This window comes from Gastrolobium bilobum, unplaced genomic scaffold, assembly GCF_033153095.1.
Source record: "Gastrolobium bilobum isolate Gb01-03AN ecotype WA unplaced genomic scaffold, APGP_CSIRO_Gbil_v1 utg46394, whole genome shotgun sequence".
NCBI lineage: Eukaryota > Viridiplantae > Streptophyta > Magnoliopsida > Fabales > Fabaceae > Gastrolobium > Gastrolobium bilobum.
Window position 1 is genome coordinate 42,840 of NW_026895545.1, and position 19,059 is coordinate 61,898.

General features: G+C 32.7%; 3 protein-coding genes across 4 annotated transcripts; 1 reads left to right on the forward strand and 2 right to left on the reverse strand.

Annotated features, from left to right (window-relative positions):
* Positions 1-576: 576 nt before the first annotated feature.
* LOC133315861 (uncharacterized) lies at positions 577-1,752 on the reverse strand. The gene is made up of 3 exons (XM_061517542.1): positions 1,231-1,752; positions 1,019-1,138; positions 577-717 (listed from the first exon to the last, which is right to left on the reverse strand). Exons 1-3 carry the CDS (start codon positions 1,750-1,752, stop codon positions 577-579), a joined length of 783 nt encoding a protein of 260 aa, XP_061373526.1.
* A 1,428-nt stretch (positions 1,753-3,180) lies between these two features.
* Positions 3,181-6,791, forward strand: LOC133315965 (uncharacterized). The gene is made up of 16 exons (XM_061517656.1): positions 3,181-3,247; positions 3,360-3,472; positions 3,591-3,699; positions 3,829-3,893; positions 4,025-4,063; positions 4,434-4,530; positions 4,623-4,719; positions 4,836-4,899; positions 4,975-5,051; positions 5,143-5,215; positions 5,548-5,624; positions 5,725-5,809; positions 5,900-5,968; positions 6,057-6,124; positions 6,199-6,247; positions 6,420-6,791. Exons 1-16 carry the CDS (start codon positions 3,181-3,183, stop codon positions 6,789-6,791), a joined length of 1,521 nt encoding a protein of 506 aa, XP_061373640.1.
* Positions 6,792-11,178: 4,387 nt separating this feature from the next.
* LOC133315941 (mitogen-activated protein kinase kinase 3) lies at positions 11,179-15,973 on the reverse strand. 2 transcript variants are annotated; one of them, XM_061517639.1, is made up of 9 exons: positions 15,711-15,973; positions 15,298-15,552; positions 14,671-14,889; positions 14,445-14,582; positions 14,133-14,300; positions 13,186-13,299; positions 12,757-12,864; positions 12,249-12,340; positions 11,179-11,588 (listed from the first exon to the last, which is right to left on the reverse strand). In XM_061517639.1, exons 1-9 carry the CDS (start codon positions 15,822-15,824, stop codon positions 11,228-11,230), a joined length of 1,569 nt encoding a protein of 522 aa, XP_061373623.1. In that variant the 5' UTR covers positions 15,825-15,973; the 3' UTR covers positions 11,179-11,227. The 2 variants fall into 2 exon arrangements, with proteins under 2 accessions (XP_061373623.1, XP_061373616.1); XM_061517632.1 differs by having other exon boundaries at positions 15,298-15,555.
* Positions 15,974-19,059: the final 3,086 nt, after the last annotated feature.

The following is a 19,059-nucleotide window of genomic DNA, read 5'->3' on the forward strand; positions in this document are numbered from 1 at the left end:
TCTTAGTAACATTGCCAATGAATGGATATCTCAGAATATTCATAGCCCAACAACATTGACACCCAGAAATAATAATCAGTTCCAATCTTATTCTTCCATCTCACAAGAATATCCAATTTAGAGGTCAAACTATAATGTAAAATTATTGTCTCATTTTACATGAGATAACTATCTCATGCTACTTTTATATAAAATATTGTGTCATTTTTTTTATTTTTTTAATGAGTGGTGGATTCCACCACATCATGTATCTATGATGTGAGATACTTATCTTTAATAACATGAGAGAAATAGAACCCAATTATAATACACAGTAATTTCATTTACCAAAAAATTTAAAGATCAACACGCTTTTATTCACAGAGCACAATGCCTTACAAGGATACAAAGATAGTACATGATGTTTTGTTCATATTACTGGCACTTCCTAGTTACAATGAAAAGTGACAGAAAATATATGACCCTAATGAGTAAAGAAAATGTTTTACTCACATAAATGACAGTAATATCATCTGAACTAAAATGGGAATGACATAAGGGACTAAAAAGATTTGAAGCAAGAAACTAAATTGTAGATTAAACAAGCTTGTAGTAACAGTTGTTTCCAGATAGAAGAATCTGATAGCCTTTGCTACAAGGACACTTGAAACATATGCTTAGGCACTTATCAGCCCATTCTAGACTCACAGCTTCTTCTTCACCTCCTCCACACTTATCCTGAAACATTATAACATTTGCATTAAACCAAACCCAAATACACCAAAATTTGCTTAATTTTTAGTGAAACTACAAATCCATAAAAAAGAAAGAAAGAGTGGTAATAAAATTTTCTTGAAAACCAAACCAAATCACTCCCAGTTAAACCCGATTAGCGAGTGTGGGTGGAAGAAATCTTTAGATGCAGCCTTAATCTTGCATAATTGCAAAGTGTCTCTGGATTCGAACCCATGACCTTTCATTTCTTGAAAACCAAACAAGAAGCTAAAAAAAAGAAATCTTATCAAGATGAAATTCACACCTTAGATAGGACTTTATCACCTTCAGCTCCTTCAGGTTCATCTTCTTCATCCTCATGCCTCATTCCTTCATCCCACCATTTTCTCATCTCTCTCATACATTCCTTCATTCTTCTCATTCTCTGCAACCACCAAAACAAGAACAAGAAGCCATTTATATATATTTTCAAAAAACCACATGCTAAACAAACTCAAGAAACCTTTTTTTATATACCATTGAATCAGAAGCTTCTTCCTTGGTCAAAATCATTCCCTTATTAGTTCCCCATTGAGAGGAAGGGGAAAAGGTTCTAGCAGGTGAATTAGGATTAGGATCACAAACATAACCTTTAACACTATGAGGAGGCAGAGGACTCAAACTAGAAGCTCTAGTAACAGCGTTTGCATGGTCCTCAGGGGAATGAAACGTGGTGGCTGCATGGCATAATGGCTTTGTGTTCTGAGGGAACAAAATGGTAGAGAAACCATTGAGGTTGGTGGTGAGGTCTTGTTGCTCACGGAAAACCTTCTTGGTTGCTCGGTGTTCTGTGGTGGCAGCACCACCACCACCATAAGAAGGGTCTTCAAGCGTGGCAATGGCAGAGGATGAGGGTGATCTTCGCTTCATGTTGTTGTTAAAGCAAGAAGAACATACAGGGGTGGTGAACGGTGGTTGGTAGAGGAGGTTGGTGGCGGGGTTCATTGAGTGTTGTTGGAGTTGTTGCTCCTCTTGTTGTTCTTGATTCTGATTTTCCATTCTTGAAAGGTTTTCTTGAGCTTTTTCTTTTTCTGATTGGTTTCTATGAGAATGAATGATTGAATGTGATTACGTGAAAGTGAAAAGAATGCTTTATATGTTGTTCAAATGCATGGCACATAATGTGGCAGAATGAAAAAAAGAAAAAAGAAAAAGATTCACAGCATGAAACTGTTTTGTTTTGCACATTTGTTTAGGCTAGTAAACTTTTGAAATGAAAAAAAGTTTAATTGTAATGTATATTATAAAATTATGACGTAACATTCAATGTAAATAATTTAAAAATAGTAAAAAAAATTCAAAAATACCCCCCATGTTTTTTTTTTCGTATTACTTGTTTTTTCTATTATTTTTTTTTTATCCAAATCCACATTTAATATCATTAGTAATTGAATTAACTTACCCATTTTATCTTTGTTTTATCAACATCAAAAGCACTAATATATCATTCAAATTTTGGCCAAAATCACAAAATCATCAAAGGCAATTTGTTGTCGGTAACCAAATTATATGTCAGATTAGCAATTTTTTATACAAGTAAATTAGGATAAATTATGTATAAAAAAATAGGGATAAAATGAATAAATTAATTTATTACTAACCGTATTAAAAGTGATTTTGGATGAAAAAAAATATAAGAAAAATAAATAATAAGAAAAGAATATAGGAGGGGAAATTTTTGAATTTTTTGTAAAAAAAAAGTTAATAGATTAATAAGCTGAGAGCTGTTAAAAAATTTGTTCATGTTGCATTGGGTGCCTTTTTTAAAAGTTAATAGATTAAGAAAATGGATCATCTCATGTGTAATTTAACATGATTATGTCATGTGGAAAGATCTAAATCATTAATAATTAAATCAACGATGATGATTGTGTAATTTCCTATCCTTATATTTTTTTTCTCTCCTCTTTATCACCGTTAACTCACCCATGTATGGTTATGATTGTCTCACATGACATGGTCATGTTAATTAGCACATGAGAGAATCCACTCCCAAAGATTAATGAGCTCTGCAGATTGGTTATCTGAATATCCACTTAATTATGTCGTAGAGAATAATCTGTGTAATTTTAGTTCCCCTCCTCTTATATTTTGCCATTGTATTTGACAGATTTTTCTTTGGTCTGTAATTTGCGTAGGGTTGTTCTGACTTGAGTTTGTTCTTTGGGTTTTTTTTTTTCAACTATTGTTTACAAAAAAAAAAAAATTGTATTTTTTATAAAAATTAATCTAAACCAGGGACGCTATCAGCAAATAAAAAAGTATATATATTTATATTTTCTTACACGAATTTATTGATATTATTTTCCCGCCACTTATTTCATGGCGCCAAACGTTTCGTTCCAAAATATAAATTCATTTTTTTCAGTATCAAAGTCAAATCCCTAATTTCCATTCATCTTCTTCTTCTGTTTCTCTCAACTCTCAATGGACATTCCCAAACCCCAATCCCTCTTCAACCACATTGCCTCCAGGGAGCTCAATGCCTATCGAGGTTTCTCTCTCTCTCTCTCTCTCTCTCTCTCTTTACTTTACTGAACAACTTCGTTTTCTAACTGTGTTTCTCTGTTTTTTTTTTTTTTTTTTGGTGTGGTTCGTTGTTACAGTTAGGAAAAGGCCTTACATGGATGGATTGGTCTCTGGCTTCAGCGAAATCGGAGCTATGGCCGTACAACACAATGCCGAAGACACTGTTCCCCTCTCTCTCTCCTTCTGTAAGGTACTCAAACCAAACCTGCTCAAGCTTCGATTTTGAGCACACCCCTTTGTTTTCCTCGCAAAAACATTACATGGGCAAACCCTGATTTTTTTTTTTTGGGTTAAATTTTTTCTTGCAGACCTCCAAATTCTCTCACATTCTAGCTTTATCTGATGAAGGTGGATACCTGAGCTTGTTCGATACTCGCATCAACTTCCCAGATTCCGCAACCTTTGAACAAAACGGAGGTTTGTTTTTGTTTTTCTATTTTTCTATTTTTTCTATTTTTTTAAATTTAATTATGAAATAAATAGAGATCACATAATTTCATGGGTTGTTATTTACTTACGTGGAGTTTTTCCATCTTTCAATCTCAGAGAAAGCAAAGATTTGCGATTGGGTTTCTCATTGTAATGCTGTTTTTGATGTTTGTTGGATTAAGGTAAGCCACAGTTTTGTAATATATTCAATATTTTTTTTTTAATATCGTTGAAATTATTCCTTTGATGAATTGTCATTGATTTGAATTATTTATTTCCTTTTGTCTTAAATATGATTTATAATTCTTTGCAGGAAGATACCCAGATTCTCACAGCTTCTGGTGATCAAACAGTAAGTAATTATATGATGGATATCAATTTACTATGGCTAGCTTAAACAATAATTTGAATGATTTTAGTACATTGTTCCTCTGAAGCTGTCTTGCTAGATTTTGAGTCAAAAGCACTGCATTTTTATTCACACAACATTGGTTGATTATTAGCATACGATTTACATGGCACCCAACAGTAGTTATTTGCTTTTAAATTGCAGAACGTGCAGGCCTGATTTATCTGAAATCAAGTCAATAGATACCAATTTCATGTCATTGAATCTGAGTTGAATAAGTTTTCATAATCTTTTAACTAGTTATAGTATATCTTATTAGTAGTTTCCTACAGGCTAATTTTATTTTAAATGTTCTTATGCTGCACATTTACAGATGAAGGTATGGGATGTTCAAGAAAAGAAGTGTCTTGGAGTGTTGGCGGGGCACCATGGAAGTGTGAAATCCATATGTTCTCATCCAACTAATAATGGTAATATTTGAATTTATCTGCAACTCTGGATTTTCTCCAACTGCAAAGTGATATATTAACAATTAATATTCCTTTTATCTCCAAATTTACAGATATTGTTGTCTCCGGTTCAAGGGATGGATCCTTTCGTCTTTGGGACTTGAGATGCAGCTCCACGTCTAAGAGTAGACATGGAGAACTTAACATATGGTAAGTTGCAGTTTTTTATTTGCAAGACTCATGTAATAATCATTTTCTTGATCGGCTAATCATTAGCTTCTATTGGTGTTTTATTTAAAAAATTTATCATCTGTTTGCTTCTCTAGTTCAACAGCTGTCGTCAAAGGAGCACATGTTTCGTCTCTAGCAAAACGAGTTAGGAAGGGCAAGGTTAGTTGCTGATAGTCTACCATTTCTTCTCATTTTGCAAACTAAACCTTTCTTACAATAATTTTAATCTTGCAGGCTGCTTCCATGAGCATTACATCTGTTCTTTGTCTCAAGGATCAGGTTTCCATAGCCACTGCTGGGGCGGTGGATAGGTTAGTCCGAAGTATTATCTGTCAAAAATGATTTTTCTGAAGCTTTTAGCTGAATTAATTGATTTTACTGTGCAATTTTTTTTTCTTTCAGTGTTTTGAAGTTTTGGGATACTAGACATCTGAAAAGTTTTGTCACGATGACATATCCTCAGTCAACAGATAAGGTTGGTTGAACTGTGCGTTAAAGTGGTAGTGTCTATTTGTGTTTCTTTATACAGTCAGAAAGTTACTAATCAAGGGTCTTGGATAAATTGAACAATGATTATCAGACAAGGTATTTATATTTATATGCAGTACTTATGGTCTCAAAATGATCATTATAGCATCCTTAAAGTTAAAATGTAAATGTGGTAGAAAATGTCAGCCGTATTATGTTTTTCATGAAACCAGTATGTTTGGACAGTGTTGATTTTCTAACTGATTTTTATTAGATATTGGAAAGCTTGAAATGATATAGTTTTGAGTCTCTTGACAGTATTTTCCATTGTCATTTCAGGGAAGAGTACATGGTATATCTAGCTTGTCCCAAGATGACAGTGGACTTTTTCTTTCAGCCTCTTGCATAGATAACCGGTATCCTCATTTGATAGCGCATATGTTCTATTGTGAATCAAACAAAGGTTTAGGGGATGTAAAAGAAAACGTAATATATACTTTTTCATCCTTATTGCAGAATTTATCTGTATAACATCCTTCAACTCGAAAATGGGCCTTTAAGGTCTTTCTCTGGATGTCAAATAGATTCATTTTTTGTAAAGGTGAGAATCGAACCTGTATCCCCAAATTTTCTGCATTCACTTTTCGTCCTGACTCCTGAATTTTTTGCTCTCTGATGTGTGCAATTGCAGTCTGCAATTAGCCCTGATGCATCTCACATAGTCAGTGGTTCTAGTGATGGAAATGCCTATGTTTGGCAGGTTACATTTCTTAATTTTAATGAGCTATTTTTATTTTGTTGCTTATGTTGCAGTTGGGATATTATTTAACTGAACTTTCAAAAATCAGGTTAACAAGCCTCAAGAGGAACCTATTATTTTGAAAAGTCATGATGGGGAAGTTACATCAGTTGACTGGTAAATTGGAAATCTAGCGTGGTTTTAGATCTCTCTTCAAAATATATGGTTTTCTAACATTATTAATTTGACAGGTGCTGCTCTGAGGTTGGCAAATTAGCAACTTGTTCTGATGATTTCACAGTAAGCAAAACTAACTTAACTTGAGACCTTAGTTGAGTTCAAAACCAGATATTCTTGCATAGTATTTTCAATGTATTTCAGTTCAATACTGTCTATCAACTCATTCTTATAAACATGCCTCAAAATTGTTTCTTTCAGCATTGTAACTGTCTTCCCAATTTGCCATTTCTAGGTTCGGACTTGGAATAAAAGCAGTTATATCTGCAGAACAAAAACTCCATCTACCATCCGAAGAAGAGTAATGGCTATGCCTAGTACAGAATGCAAAATGCTTTTAAATCATGAAGAAATGTGCCCCAAGTCAGGAGACAATGTTTTTTTATCCAATGAATCACTGAACCACCCAATTAAATCAGCCACTCCAATCACACCACCTAAAATGAATACATATGAAGGCCATAAGAACAAGCTTTCCTCAGGATTTGATCAAACCACATCTTCTGAAAAAACTCCAGAGTCTGCTTTGAAGAGCCCCTCAACAGTTTTGAACCCTCCATCCTCCATAAAAAGAACTATCCGGGACTACTTTTTAGCATCTTCATGAATCTTGTAGGCTTATTAAACCCCAACTAAATTCTTTTGTTCAAGTAACAAGTTGTTGGACATTGTGCTCTTGTTATAGTAATGACATGAGGGCTCGGAATTTTCTTCAACCATGTTATTGGGTAAGGTTCTTTTTCCTGATGTTTACAAAAGCTTTGTTTATTTGTAATTGTAAACTTGTGGTAAGGCATTTGTTATGGTTTCTGCAGGTTATTTGAAATGTCAAGCGCATAAAAGGGTTCATTATAGTAACAATTCATGTGTTGAGTTTTTTACTCCTAAATTCAGGTCAAGCTGGGGAGGGTGAAAACATATAAAGTTTGGACTAATCTGCAATGTACAGAGAACTCGAATGCTTTTTAGGTGCAATGTACAGAGAGATGAAACTATTATGATTTTGAAAAAGTTTTGGATGCACGGGTTGGCACTTATCATTTCATGAGTAGGAATAGTATCATTTTATATGCTGCAGTTGCATATTTTTCTTAGTAGATAAAAGCGATCAGAGCAACAACTAGTCGATCCTTATTTTGAAATATCGACTTGTCTTTTAAAAATTGTGTCTGTTTCGAATTTTGTAATGTTAATGTTTAGTAAGATATATAATGACAAGTTTTACTTAAAGGGTGTATTAGATTGAGATTTTAAAGGATTTTAATGGATTGTTTTTGGACAAATTTTTTTGTTAGTATTCGATTAGAATTTTAATAGATTGAAAAAAAGTCACGTGATATTCGATTAGGATTTTAAAGGATAATTTTAGAATCCGTCCAAATCTGTTCGTATTCAATCAGGATTTTAAACAATGAAATCACAATCTCGTGGTATTCAAAAATCTAATGATTTTAATGGATTTTCTATTGGTGTGGACTTTGTGAGACTTTTTAGTGAAAAATGTAAATAGGATGTTTTTTTCACAATCTCACTCCAACCTTTAGGATTTTTTGAGATTCTTTTATTGTAGTGTTTTCTTCTTCCTTTGGTAGGTTGACTATTCGAAATTGGGTTTCGCCATGAGAGTTTCGTCAAAACTAAAAACAAATAGTATATTTTTGAGCGATTTTCATCACAAAATAACTCAGAAACAACAAACCAACGAGATTTTAATATAATCTATTTCAAAAATAACATATTTTTGAGCCATTTTTGAGAAGTTTAAAAAGTGATTTTTCAATCTATGGGTCACGGTTTTTCTTGGCACAAAAATGTGTTTTTTGTATTAAAAATAACATAAAACAGTGAATTAATAACAGGGGACTTTCGTATTATTTTCGTTTTACATCAATGAAACAATATCAATTTAAAGAAAGATTGAAACTTTCATAATATGAACCCTATATTTCGTAACAATACATTCATGAATGAAATTCCTTCACTATAAAAAATGATTTCAAACAATTTTTGTGTCAATAGATAACTAAAAGCTTGTTTCTCAAAAGCCCCAAAAGCAATTTAAAGTTTCAATGTATCGATTGAAAAAATTTGAGAAATTTTCTAAACTTTAATGTAATTAAATCCAAAATTTCAGATTTAAAATTTTCTTAATATTCAATGAAAATATGTATATGATATATGGTTAGAAAATTTCAATAATCCCAATGTTTTCAAAATCAATTGCAAAAAATTCCAAACGAAATTTTATCATGAACTTTAGGTTCCATATGCAAATTTAGAATTATTTTTATATGCATAGCTTTGATACCAAATGAAGATGATGATTTTCAATCCATTAGATATGTGAAAAGCTGTTGTTTAGTAATTTTGAATGTTTGTTAAAAATTATATTAATGTTTGGGGCAGGATATACTTACCACCAAATTTTTTTACCACCTTTACAACTAACCTAATCACCATTGATTTCCTTCAATCTAACAGTTATAATTTATTGAGAATTAATAAATATGACCTAATAATTTTCAATAAATTATAATCGTTAGATTGACGGAAATCAATGGTGATTAAGTTAGTTGTAAATGTTGTAACTTTTTTGTGGTAAGTATATCCTTCCCCATTATGTTTTACTGATTGAGAAAATTATATTTGGTTTTACTTTTTTTATTTATTTCTTTGTTATTTTTTTATGGAAAAGATTATACTTACAACCTATTTTTGTCTACAACATTTTACAATCATATCTTAACCGTTGATTTCCGTCAATCAATGGTTATTATTTTCGCAATTCAATCTTATTAATTAATATTTAATTTGCAATAAATGATAACCGTTGATTGACAGAAATCAACATTTAAGATATGGTTGTAAATATTGTAAACAAAAATAGGTTGTAAGTATAACCTTTCCCTTTTGTATTGAATCTTGTAATTTTGAATGTTTTAAAAATTCATATGGTTTTTTAAAATCTTCTAAATCCATATTGTCCTTTCAAATCTTATGAATTCTATTAAAATCCTTTACAATTCAATCCTATGAAATCTTAATTGTAAAAAAAGTCTTTTAAAAAAAGTCTATAAAGTCTCTCTAATTCTAAAATGTCATTTAAAATCTGTAAGATTTTTTATCTCAAAAAAGTCTTTTAAAATCCTAATCCAATACACCCTCTTTAAGGTCACGTAGATAGACACAATTTTCATCCGGACAAGGTTATGGAGAATTTTAACATGATATTTCCATCAAGGTTATTAAATTGTCACGGCTCATTTTTCTTCTTTCATTCTCTTCCCCTCCCCCCTGTGTAAGAAAAAAAATTATAAGTGAGATTTACAGATAATAAAAGAGAAAAAAAATAAAAATAGGATCTACTTTTATTTTGTGAGTGCTAGAACTTTATTTCCGATTATAAAATGAGAGAAATAGATTTTTTTTAAAACATGGTATCGTTGTTTTAGGGAATGGGTAGTTTCATACAGAAAGGTATATGTAAATGGGCTTTATTTGTCTCATTTAGCATGAAATTATTTATCTCCAGCAATAGACACAAATCAGCAGTGGATTCCATTAAAAAAAGAATAGAAAAAAATTTGAATAGATCCACATCATTTTTAAGTCTGCTGGAAAAAGCCTTGTATCCTTTTGAAGGAGAATAATAAATTCCTATGTAAATTTGTGTTTATTTTTTTTATAGGTATTTATAAATATTGATAATGCTTTCTTTATTTAATATAGATATAAATATGATTTTTCATTTATTTAAATAAGAGAGGATGCATTCCACTCATTTTAAGGGAATTTTTTTTGTATAACTCGGTACTCCCTTTTATTTAATAAGGAAATTGTTTGTCCACTTTAACACATTTTTTTTTTTTTGGTTTGATTTTCTCATGTTGCATAAGAATTAAATTCTTATGTTGTGACTCAACTAGTAGTGAGTTCCACATTTATTAAAAAAAAAAAATACCAAAAAAAAAAAAAAAACTTTGCACGCAAATGGAAATGTCACAACATAAGAATTGAATTCTCATTCAACATAAAAAAATATTTTTCCTTTTTTTTTATACTATATCTCAAAAACTTTCTCTTTTTGATAAAGATGGGGGAGTACTTAGCTTTTCTCCATTTTGAGATGTACGGCACTTTATGCAACTATATTTTCCCGCAGCACCAGTAAGGATGAAGGAACATCAGTCAAACATGGCCAAAGTAAGATGGTAAAAAATGCATTCTCTCACGTTTTATAATAATTTTGTAATTATTTATTTCAAAACTTTCTTTTTTCATCATTGATTTTTATTTGTATGATTATAATTCTTCTATATGATCATATCATATTAAATAAGATATGAAACGATCACTCACAAAATAGTAATAATAGGTAATCCTAACCGTATACTTTCCCACAATTGAAAGGAAAGGACCGTTGAAAAATAAATTGGCTCTATTTATATTTTTAAAGTTAATGATTTTCTTTACTTACATATTTATTTTCAAAAATATGATATATATATATATATATATATGACAAAATAATTTATAATGTAATTGCAGCTAAGATTTGGTGCAGTTATACTATATGGTAGTACATTGTGTATTTTCTCTATCTTCAGAAATTTAACTATACACCATGTAATACATAGTATAACTACACCAATTCTTAAATACAGTCACTACATCCGACAAACTTTATATACATATATTGGATTTCTCCACCTTTTCATTAATTACCCAATTAGTTCAATTGGCTTGAACTACAACGTCAGCTACCATTTGACATTTAAGATTTACATGATATGTAATTATATTTTAACAGTTACATAAAATATTTACATCTTGTAAAAAGATAAAATAAAATAAAATAATTCTAAAACAAAGTTAATCTCCAAAATAAACAAGTAAAAATATATTCACATTTCACTTAATTTAAAAAAATATATCGTAATCTTAATTATTCAAATCTAAGAATAAATATACAATCTCAATATCATGAGAGACTTGTTGTAATGGTGTTTTGAATCCTAATAGACACCGTAACATTATAGAAAATTACTGGTTAATGTACAGTTCTTGTTTAACAATGGCATAGCATCCAATAAGGCTGGTTGGTTCAACTATGAATTGTTCATGAAATGTACCCATTCTCTTGCTAGAAATATCAATTTCAAGATCCTTAAAGGTTGGCAAACCTTCTACTTGAATGCCATCTCCACATATCAGGAACTGATTCCCAACTATGAAGGACCCTGACACCCTGATTGCAACTCCATCTTCACCATGAGCACGGCATTGAAGCTTCTCAACCACATGCACCAACTTATCAGGAGGCCATTCACCAACTAATGTACTTCTAATACTTGATAGAGTTGTAAATATATTGTTTGGACCACCATGTTGTTTCCCAGAAAAACTGCAAAATATAAAAGGAATAATGTTAGTGTGATCTATAAGATGTTACATGTCCAGTTGTAAGGTATGAGACTTAGAGTCCCACATCAGAAACATGGGGGCGAACCGGAGCAGGTTCCTTCATGACTAAAAGGTCATGGGTTCGAATCCAGGAAATAGCCTATTTGCAATTATGCAAGGGTAAGGCTGCGTACAAAGATTTCCTCCACCCCACACTTGCTAGTCGGGTTTAACGGAGAGTGGTTTTGGAGTCCCACATCAGAAACATTAGGTTCAGGTGTGAGATTTATATTAACTTTGGACTCTCCTTTCTTACAAGCTAGCTTCTGGGGAGAGACTCTCCCAAGGTTCGTATTAGAGGCTTCAGAAGTTCACAAAAAGTCCTCATCCATTCTTGATATTCTAAACTGATTATCATAATCTACTCATTTTGACCCAGCTCTTTGATACAATGGGAATTCTAGAAATCAATTTTACTCTATAAGTTCCTTTTCAGATACATAGCACAGCTAATTAAGAACTACAATTGTTACCCCTATAGCAGCAAGTTTCTTGCAAGTGAATCATTTCTATTGTATTTATCATTGCAAAAAGAGAGTAAGCTGTTACCAATGATAAATTTTCTTGATGCCAGAATTAAAACATATAAAACAGTACACACCTGAAAATTGAGCTTTCGTTATATAAGCTCTTTGTATGTTGCCACAAATCATCAGGTCCATCAAATAGTAAGTAATAATGTATTGTCAACATCTGAAGAGAACAATACAAAGTAAAAACATTTTCTGATTAGTATAAATTGAAACCTCTGTAAACTCTTGACATAAAGCAGCTAACCACATCTCAAAACCAATATTCCATGTGAAACAAATGAATGAAATTCGAATTTTTTTCATTGTTATCACAAATGAATGCTTGGGGAAAAAAAAAAGAGCTTATCATATTATTTAGACATAGTTTACTTAAAATATATAATGCAGACTTAAGACCTAAAAGGGGCATGATAAAGTTTATCTCATATTCTCATTGAACCAACCCATGAAAAGTGCAAGTTAACACTCTTAACTAACAATCACTCGTTACTTTTATGTATTGTATTTACACAACAACTTAAGAAAATAAGCATGTCTGCTCAAATAATATAGAGATAAAAACTGGCAGCTACTTACATCTGCCAAGTCCTTCATTCTTTGTGTAGGATCAAAAACGCTACGAACAAATCCTGCTAAATCTACCTTGGCAGTTTCATGCTTGGTGATAAAGGGGTGCAAAAGCAGCTGCAGCAGGGCAACACCAAATAATCAAGTTCAAACTATCATGTCTATATCCAATGGAATGTCTAAAGACAAGATTGACATGGCAGGTTAGGAGTAGTGGTTGGAAGTCAGAAACAACACATTGTAAAGAAAACATTCTACTTTCTAACAAGCATGAATGCAAATAACAGAGAGTAAATAAAGGAAAAAAATGCATGGACACTAACACATTTATGCTTTAGGTAGCATGGTGGACAAAGCATTCAACAGCCACCAAATTGCAAACCACAGATGCTAGACACCATGCTCATTTCATATAAAGTTTTATCTCATTTCTCTCACCTGATCTGCTGTTGGCCTAATATCTGGATCCTTCTGTAAGCAAGCATCAACAAAGGAGCAGAACTCAGGTGAAAGCTTGTGCTTTGATGGTGATGGCGATGGATCATCCAGGATCTGCCACAAAACTAAGTATAGTTATTTGCAGACAGAAGTACATGTGAACAATCAGATTACTAGAATGGAATAGCCATTCATCCGTAACTGGGGTTACACATATTTCTCTATCACTGATCAAAGTAAGTGCTGTTAGCTAGTAGGCGATTCCATTAATTTACCATTTACTGGCAAAGAACACAAACGTTATATGTGAAAAGTCTCACATGATGACAGCAATGTAAACACTGTATTTTTAGCCTAATTTCAGTTTTTGCAATGACTGTAGGTAATTTTAAAGGAAACTTCTATGTTTATATATGTGCGTCTGTGCATAAGTTCCTGCATAACAGGAAGAAGTTTCCCATATCAATCGAGGGATATGCCTTAATCACTTTACAATATATAACTAGCTATGGTTAGATCAAAATGCCAGAGTTCAATGATTATATGAAGATGACATATAATTGACAATGTTGCCACTTGCCAGTGTGGTGTTGATACTTTGATATTCATCTCAGCCTAGACGTTGCTGAGTAATCAATGGAAATTGTCAAAAAAACACGGGAGAAGTTATTTTTAGTGCATTACATGCCTTTCTACATATCATATGAATTATCTCATTTAGCTGCAAATGCAATTTATGGCATTATTGCAACACCAAATTAGATAATCCTTTGTTTTATTTTGTGTGACTAATGCTATTATTTCAGATGACAAGTTTTTCTACAAGTGACAAGAAAAAGATGCTTAAAAAAACAAAAATTGGTCTGCAAGGATGTTCTTCTTAGACAACATGTAGCATTCAATAAAACAAAAGGAAACAAGTAATATCAATATGCATTAGCACACACCTGCAACATAAGATTGACAGGACCTTCATTAGCTGTATATGGGAATTCTCCTGTCCCGCACTCAAGGAGTGCAAGACCAAGGCTCCAAATATCGGCTGGATATGAATAGCTTTCATTTCGAATTCTCTCAGGTGACATGTATGTAACAGTTCCAACAAATGTAGCACACTGCAAAGTTACATTTGTTGATGAATGATCATGAACTGCACAGCTTGGTAATGTAAACATGACCAAACAATAAAATTGACATTTGCAAACAATTTCACAGAAGCAATAAGAAACAATAAACTAAAACTGATAGAGTATACTAACCATTGCCACTGAATTCTCTAAGCCAGCACTAATACCAAAATCAGTAATTTTTGGTTCCCCCTTGAGATTTACAAGTAAGTTAGCAGGCTTTATGTCTCTGTGAACTAAATGTCTGACTCCATGCAGATAGCTTAGACCCTTCCAAAAGATAAAAGGCCAAGTAGCATATCTCAGTGTTTTCTGTGATGAAAAGTTCAAAATGAAAATACAAGAGCATTTTCCTTACATGTAGGAGCTTCTGAAACATGGATGATAGAATCGGTTCAGGTATCCTTCTACGCTTTTTCAAGATATCTGCAAGTGATCCTCCGTCCATGTACTCCAAAGCTATGCTTATCTGTCCCGAGTCTGGAGTGTAAAATGCCCCATGAAATTCCACAAGACCCTGATAACAAGGTGCTTCACATAATGTCCTTATCTCAGTTAGGAGCTGCTGCCTTTTCTCCTAATTGGCACAAAAAAAGTACTACTGTTAGGAAATAGTTGATGATTCAGTATTGAGGGTAAGGGAGGCTGGTATCATTCAGTATTGCCATATTGCTCTTTTCTCCATTTAGAAGCAGACATTACCAACAGAGCCACATAAAAAAAAAGTGTCTAGCAACTCCAAAACTTTAAAAACAGAACAGATCAAAATTGTATCACCCAGCATCAAGAAAAAACCACATTTTAGAAAGCCAGATAACATATCTCGTGCATACTACATAGCATGGTTTAACGGCAATCATAAATAAGATGATACAGAACAAAAAGCAACACAAAAAAAGCACAGTTCTATGCTACATGAGATCCAAATTGAAATTGTAAATGGCGATTATAGAGAAATGCCAGAAGAATTAAGAGCAGGAAATACCTTCTCAAAGATATTGATCTTCTTTAATGCAAGAATCCTATGTGCTGGTATATGTATAGCTCTCTGCACAACACTACTGGCCCCACTACCTATTGCTCCAAATATTCTCATTTCATGAGAACCACATCTATATGTTTTCTCACTGTGATCAGTTTCATGTACAGACCGAGATGTGGACTTTTGCAAACCAAGCTCGTTGATATTGTACACACCATATGATCTACTCAACAAGTTTACAGTCCCACCATCCGATAGCTTCTCAATTGAATCAATCAAAAACCAAAAAAAAAATATCATATTAGACAAACCATTTATACTCATTTCAATTTTGTTACACTCTTCAGTCTTCAATGCCTAAAAGTTCAAAATTCAAACATAAAAGAGGAGAAAGAAAGAGAGAAATAGATGCTTACTGTGTAAGAATCACAAGGGTCCAAGGTTGAACTTGTTGAGAAGCCCTTCTCAGCATCAAACAAAGGTGCAAGCTTTTTTCTCAATTCCTCCAACCCAGCCATTGCTATGAGCATTTACATGAAAAAATTGAAATGGGGTGTCAAAAAGAAACAAAACCCAGATGCGTTATGAAACCAGGAGATCAGAGATCCTTTCTCCGCTTCAAGTTTAAGGTGAAAAGCAAGAGAAGAAGAACAAGAAGATAAGCTGATTCAATTTCAAATTTCAACGTGCAATTTAAGGTTTTTTGTGACTGTGTTTTGTTATTTGGGTGGTAAGGGGAAAAAAAAGGAAAAGATTGAGTTCGTGAAATTCAAGGTTTTGTTCTGACGTAACCTCGGATGAAAAGCAAAGTAGAAGTTACGGTAGTTGTGGATTAACTCAAAGGATGGGATTATTCGAGGAGTGAGAATTTTTCTTACTCCTGAAGCAGGTAAATTTTTCCCTTTCTTGCGTTGCGGTTATTCATATTTACTGTTCTTCTTGTCGCCAATCACCAAAGGCCAAGTGTATTGATATTTTTATCGATTTTAAAAGAGTTATGTCGTAGGAAAAGTGATTGTGTAATGTTATAGAAAATTGTATTACGTGCCGTAATTTCTTTTTTTCCTTTTTTCTTTAAAAAATGTGTGTCCCACAAAATATCGTGTGTGTAGGAAAGTTTGTTGTGTTATGTTAAATGACAAATACAAACCCCTATTTTTATCTACTCTTATTTTATTATTATTTTGTTTCCTCTTTTTATTTTATTTTTTGTTTAAAAGTGACATTGAAGTTCCAACTTCCAACCAATAATTTCGCACAAGTTTGGTACAAATTTTATTTTGGATTTGATGGGAAAGTGATGGTAGATATTGAAAAATATCACGTTTGGTTCAAGTTTTTGAAAATAAATACTAGGCAACTTGAGATGTGTTGATTTTTTTGGGTAGAAGTCACTGATACAAAATATCACTTGAGATGTAGTATTTTGAGATAACTGGGGAAGTGAAAAAAGAGGTGTGAAGTTCCTCCCGAATATAGATTTTGCAAATTTAAATAAATTTTTCCGATAATATTTCGGTCAACCAAACATCTTTTTTTAAATTCTTCTATCAAGCTGACTTTCCTCCTATTTCTTCGGTAATTATATTTCCCTAGTAAAAAAATGTCTCCTCTACCAAACGCCCCCACTACTCATCCACATCTATTGGCTTTCCTCTGTACTTTCTTTTCTATCTTTTTCAAAAAAAAAAAATCTCTGCCTTATTTACATTTTGACATCTTGTTTGAGAATTTTATTTTATTATTTTCTCCATATAAATAATTTTTGGAAAATATTAGTCTCCTTTTACATGAGGTAGCTTATCTCATTTTCTCTCACTTCGATTTTCGCACCTCACTTTTTTTTCTTTTTCTTTTTTCTTGTAATGGTGGGACCTACCTAGTTTCTCTCTACAACATAAGATACCTATCTTATGTAAAAAGAGATTAATAAAATCCATAATTTTTATATTAGGGATGAGAAAAAAAATATAAAATATCTCTAGCTAGCATAAGATTTATTTTTATTATTTAAATAGATTAATCGACTATAAAACGCAACACAGTCGATATTTTTAATTCAGTTATGAAGGATGAGTCAATCTGCATAACCGAACATGCTTTTAATCTCTACGAGCTTTTTTGGATGAGCTTTTTTTCTTCAAAAATTACTTTTTTTAAGAAAAAAAAAAGTACTTCTCGAAAAAAGTCCGTTTGGATGCCTGTTTTTAAAAAAAGCAGTAGTTATAAAAAAAGTCAAAAACTTACTTTTTTTCGGAAGTTAAAAATTTTAGCTTATAAAAAAAACAGAAGTCAAAAGTCAAATATTTTTTTCAAAAATCAAATATTTTTTTTAAAATTTAAATAACTATAACTTTTATAAAAAGTACTTTTAAAATAAAGAAATCATAAAAAAGACTTTTTTTTAAAGTAAATACAAACGGGCCATATGCCCGCTTTAGTAATAATAAATCCTGAAGGAAACTGACTTCTCAATTTTCACCTTTCTTTTAAACATTACTGAAACAAAAAAAACATGTGAGCCTTATTTGTTTGGAAAAAAAAAAAAGCTCAAAAATCAAAGTGAGAGCGAGAGAATTTTTTTTCTTCCATAAAGAGGTATAAAGCCCTTCTTTTATTATAAAAAGATACAACTATATACTAGCTGATGCTTTAAAAAAGTGACCTAATTTTTCATCTTCCTTACATGAAAGGAAGTAACAAATTCTTAAGTCAACCTTGAGAATATGAATTTGAAAGACTATGACATTAAGCGATGGTGGAGTCCAACGTATCCCCGGAATACCTCAACGGCCATAGTCCATTACAGCTTCACAATTATAATATTGCGAATTTTACTAAATTTTTTGAGGAGAGATTATATTTACAACCTATTTTCGTTTACAACCTCTTATAATTGTTGGGAAATTCGTTCCCTCAAACTCCAATGTCAAGCGGGTCCAGGGGAAGCCCGTGGCGGGGGTCACCACCAATGAGCTAAGGCTACACCAACCGTAGCAAGTGGATCCGACACCATGTCTCAACCCAAAACTTTAAGGCATTGGGTTCATGGGTCCTTTCACTTATATACTCTTCACTTAACTCATTACCAACCAATGTGAGACTCATCACACTTGAATATCTCAACAATCTCCCCCTCAAGTGTGAAACCCATCATTGGTATGCTCCCCCTCAACCGAGTACCCGAAGCGCAAAGTACTCGACCCGCCTCCTAGCCAATCACTAGGCTAGCCTCGAACCCAATCCGGCTCTGATACCACTGTTGGGAAAAATTAAGATGCAGAAATATAACTCACAATGTTTGAAGACTCCAATACTTAAAGAACAAAGACTTCCGCAGAAGTTGCCCTTAAGGGGGAGCATGATGTTGGGTCTCATACTTGAGGGGAAGATGTTGGAAGTATTCAAGTATGAGTTGTAATGAAGTACCACATTGGCTAGACCTAGACCAAGTGATGACTATATAAGTGCAAAAAGACCCATAAACCTACAGCCTTAAGGTTTTGGGTTAAAATGTGGTGTCGGCCCACTTATTGTGGTTTATCGCTTGGCCCATGGATGTATCCCTTGCAATGAGTTTTGGGCTCCCCGTACCATTCCCAACAGTATTGTTGAAATATTCAAGTGTGATGAGTCCCACATTGGTTGGTAATGAGTTAAGTGAAGAGTATATAAGTGAAAGGACCCATGAACCCAATGCCTTAAGGTTTTGGGTTGAGACATGGTGTCGGATTCACTTGCTACGGTTGGTGTAGCCTTAGCTCA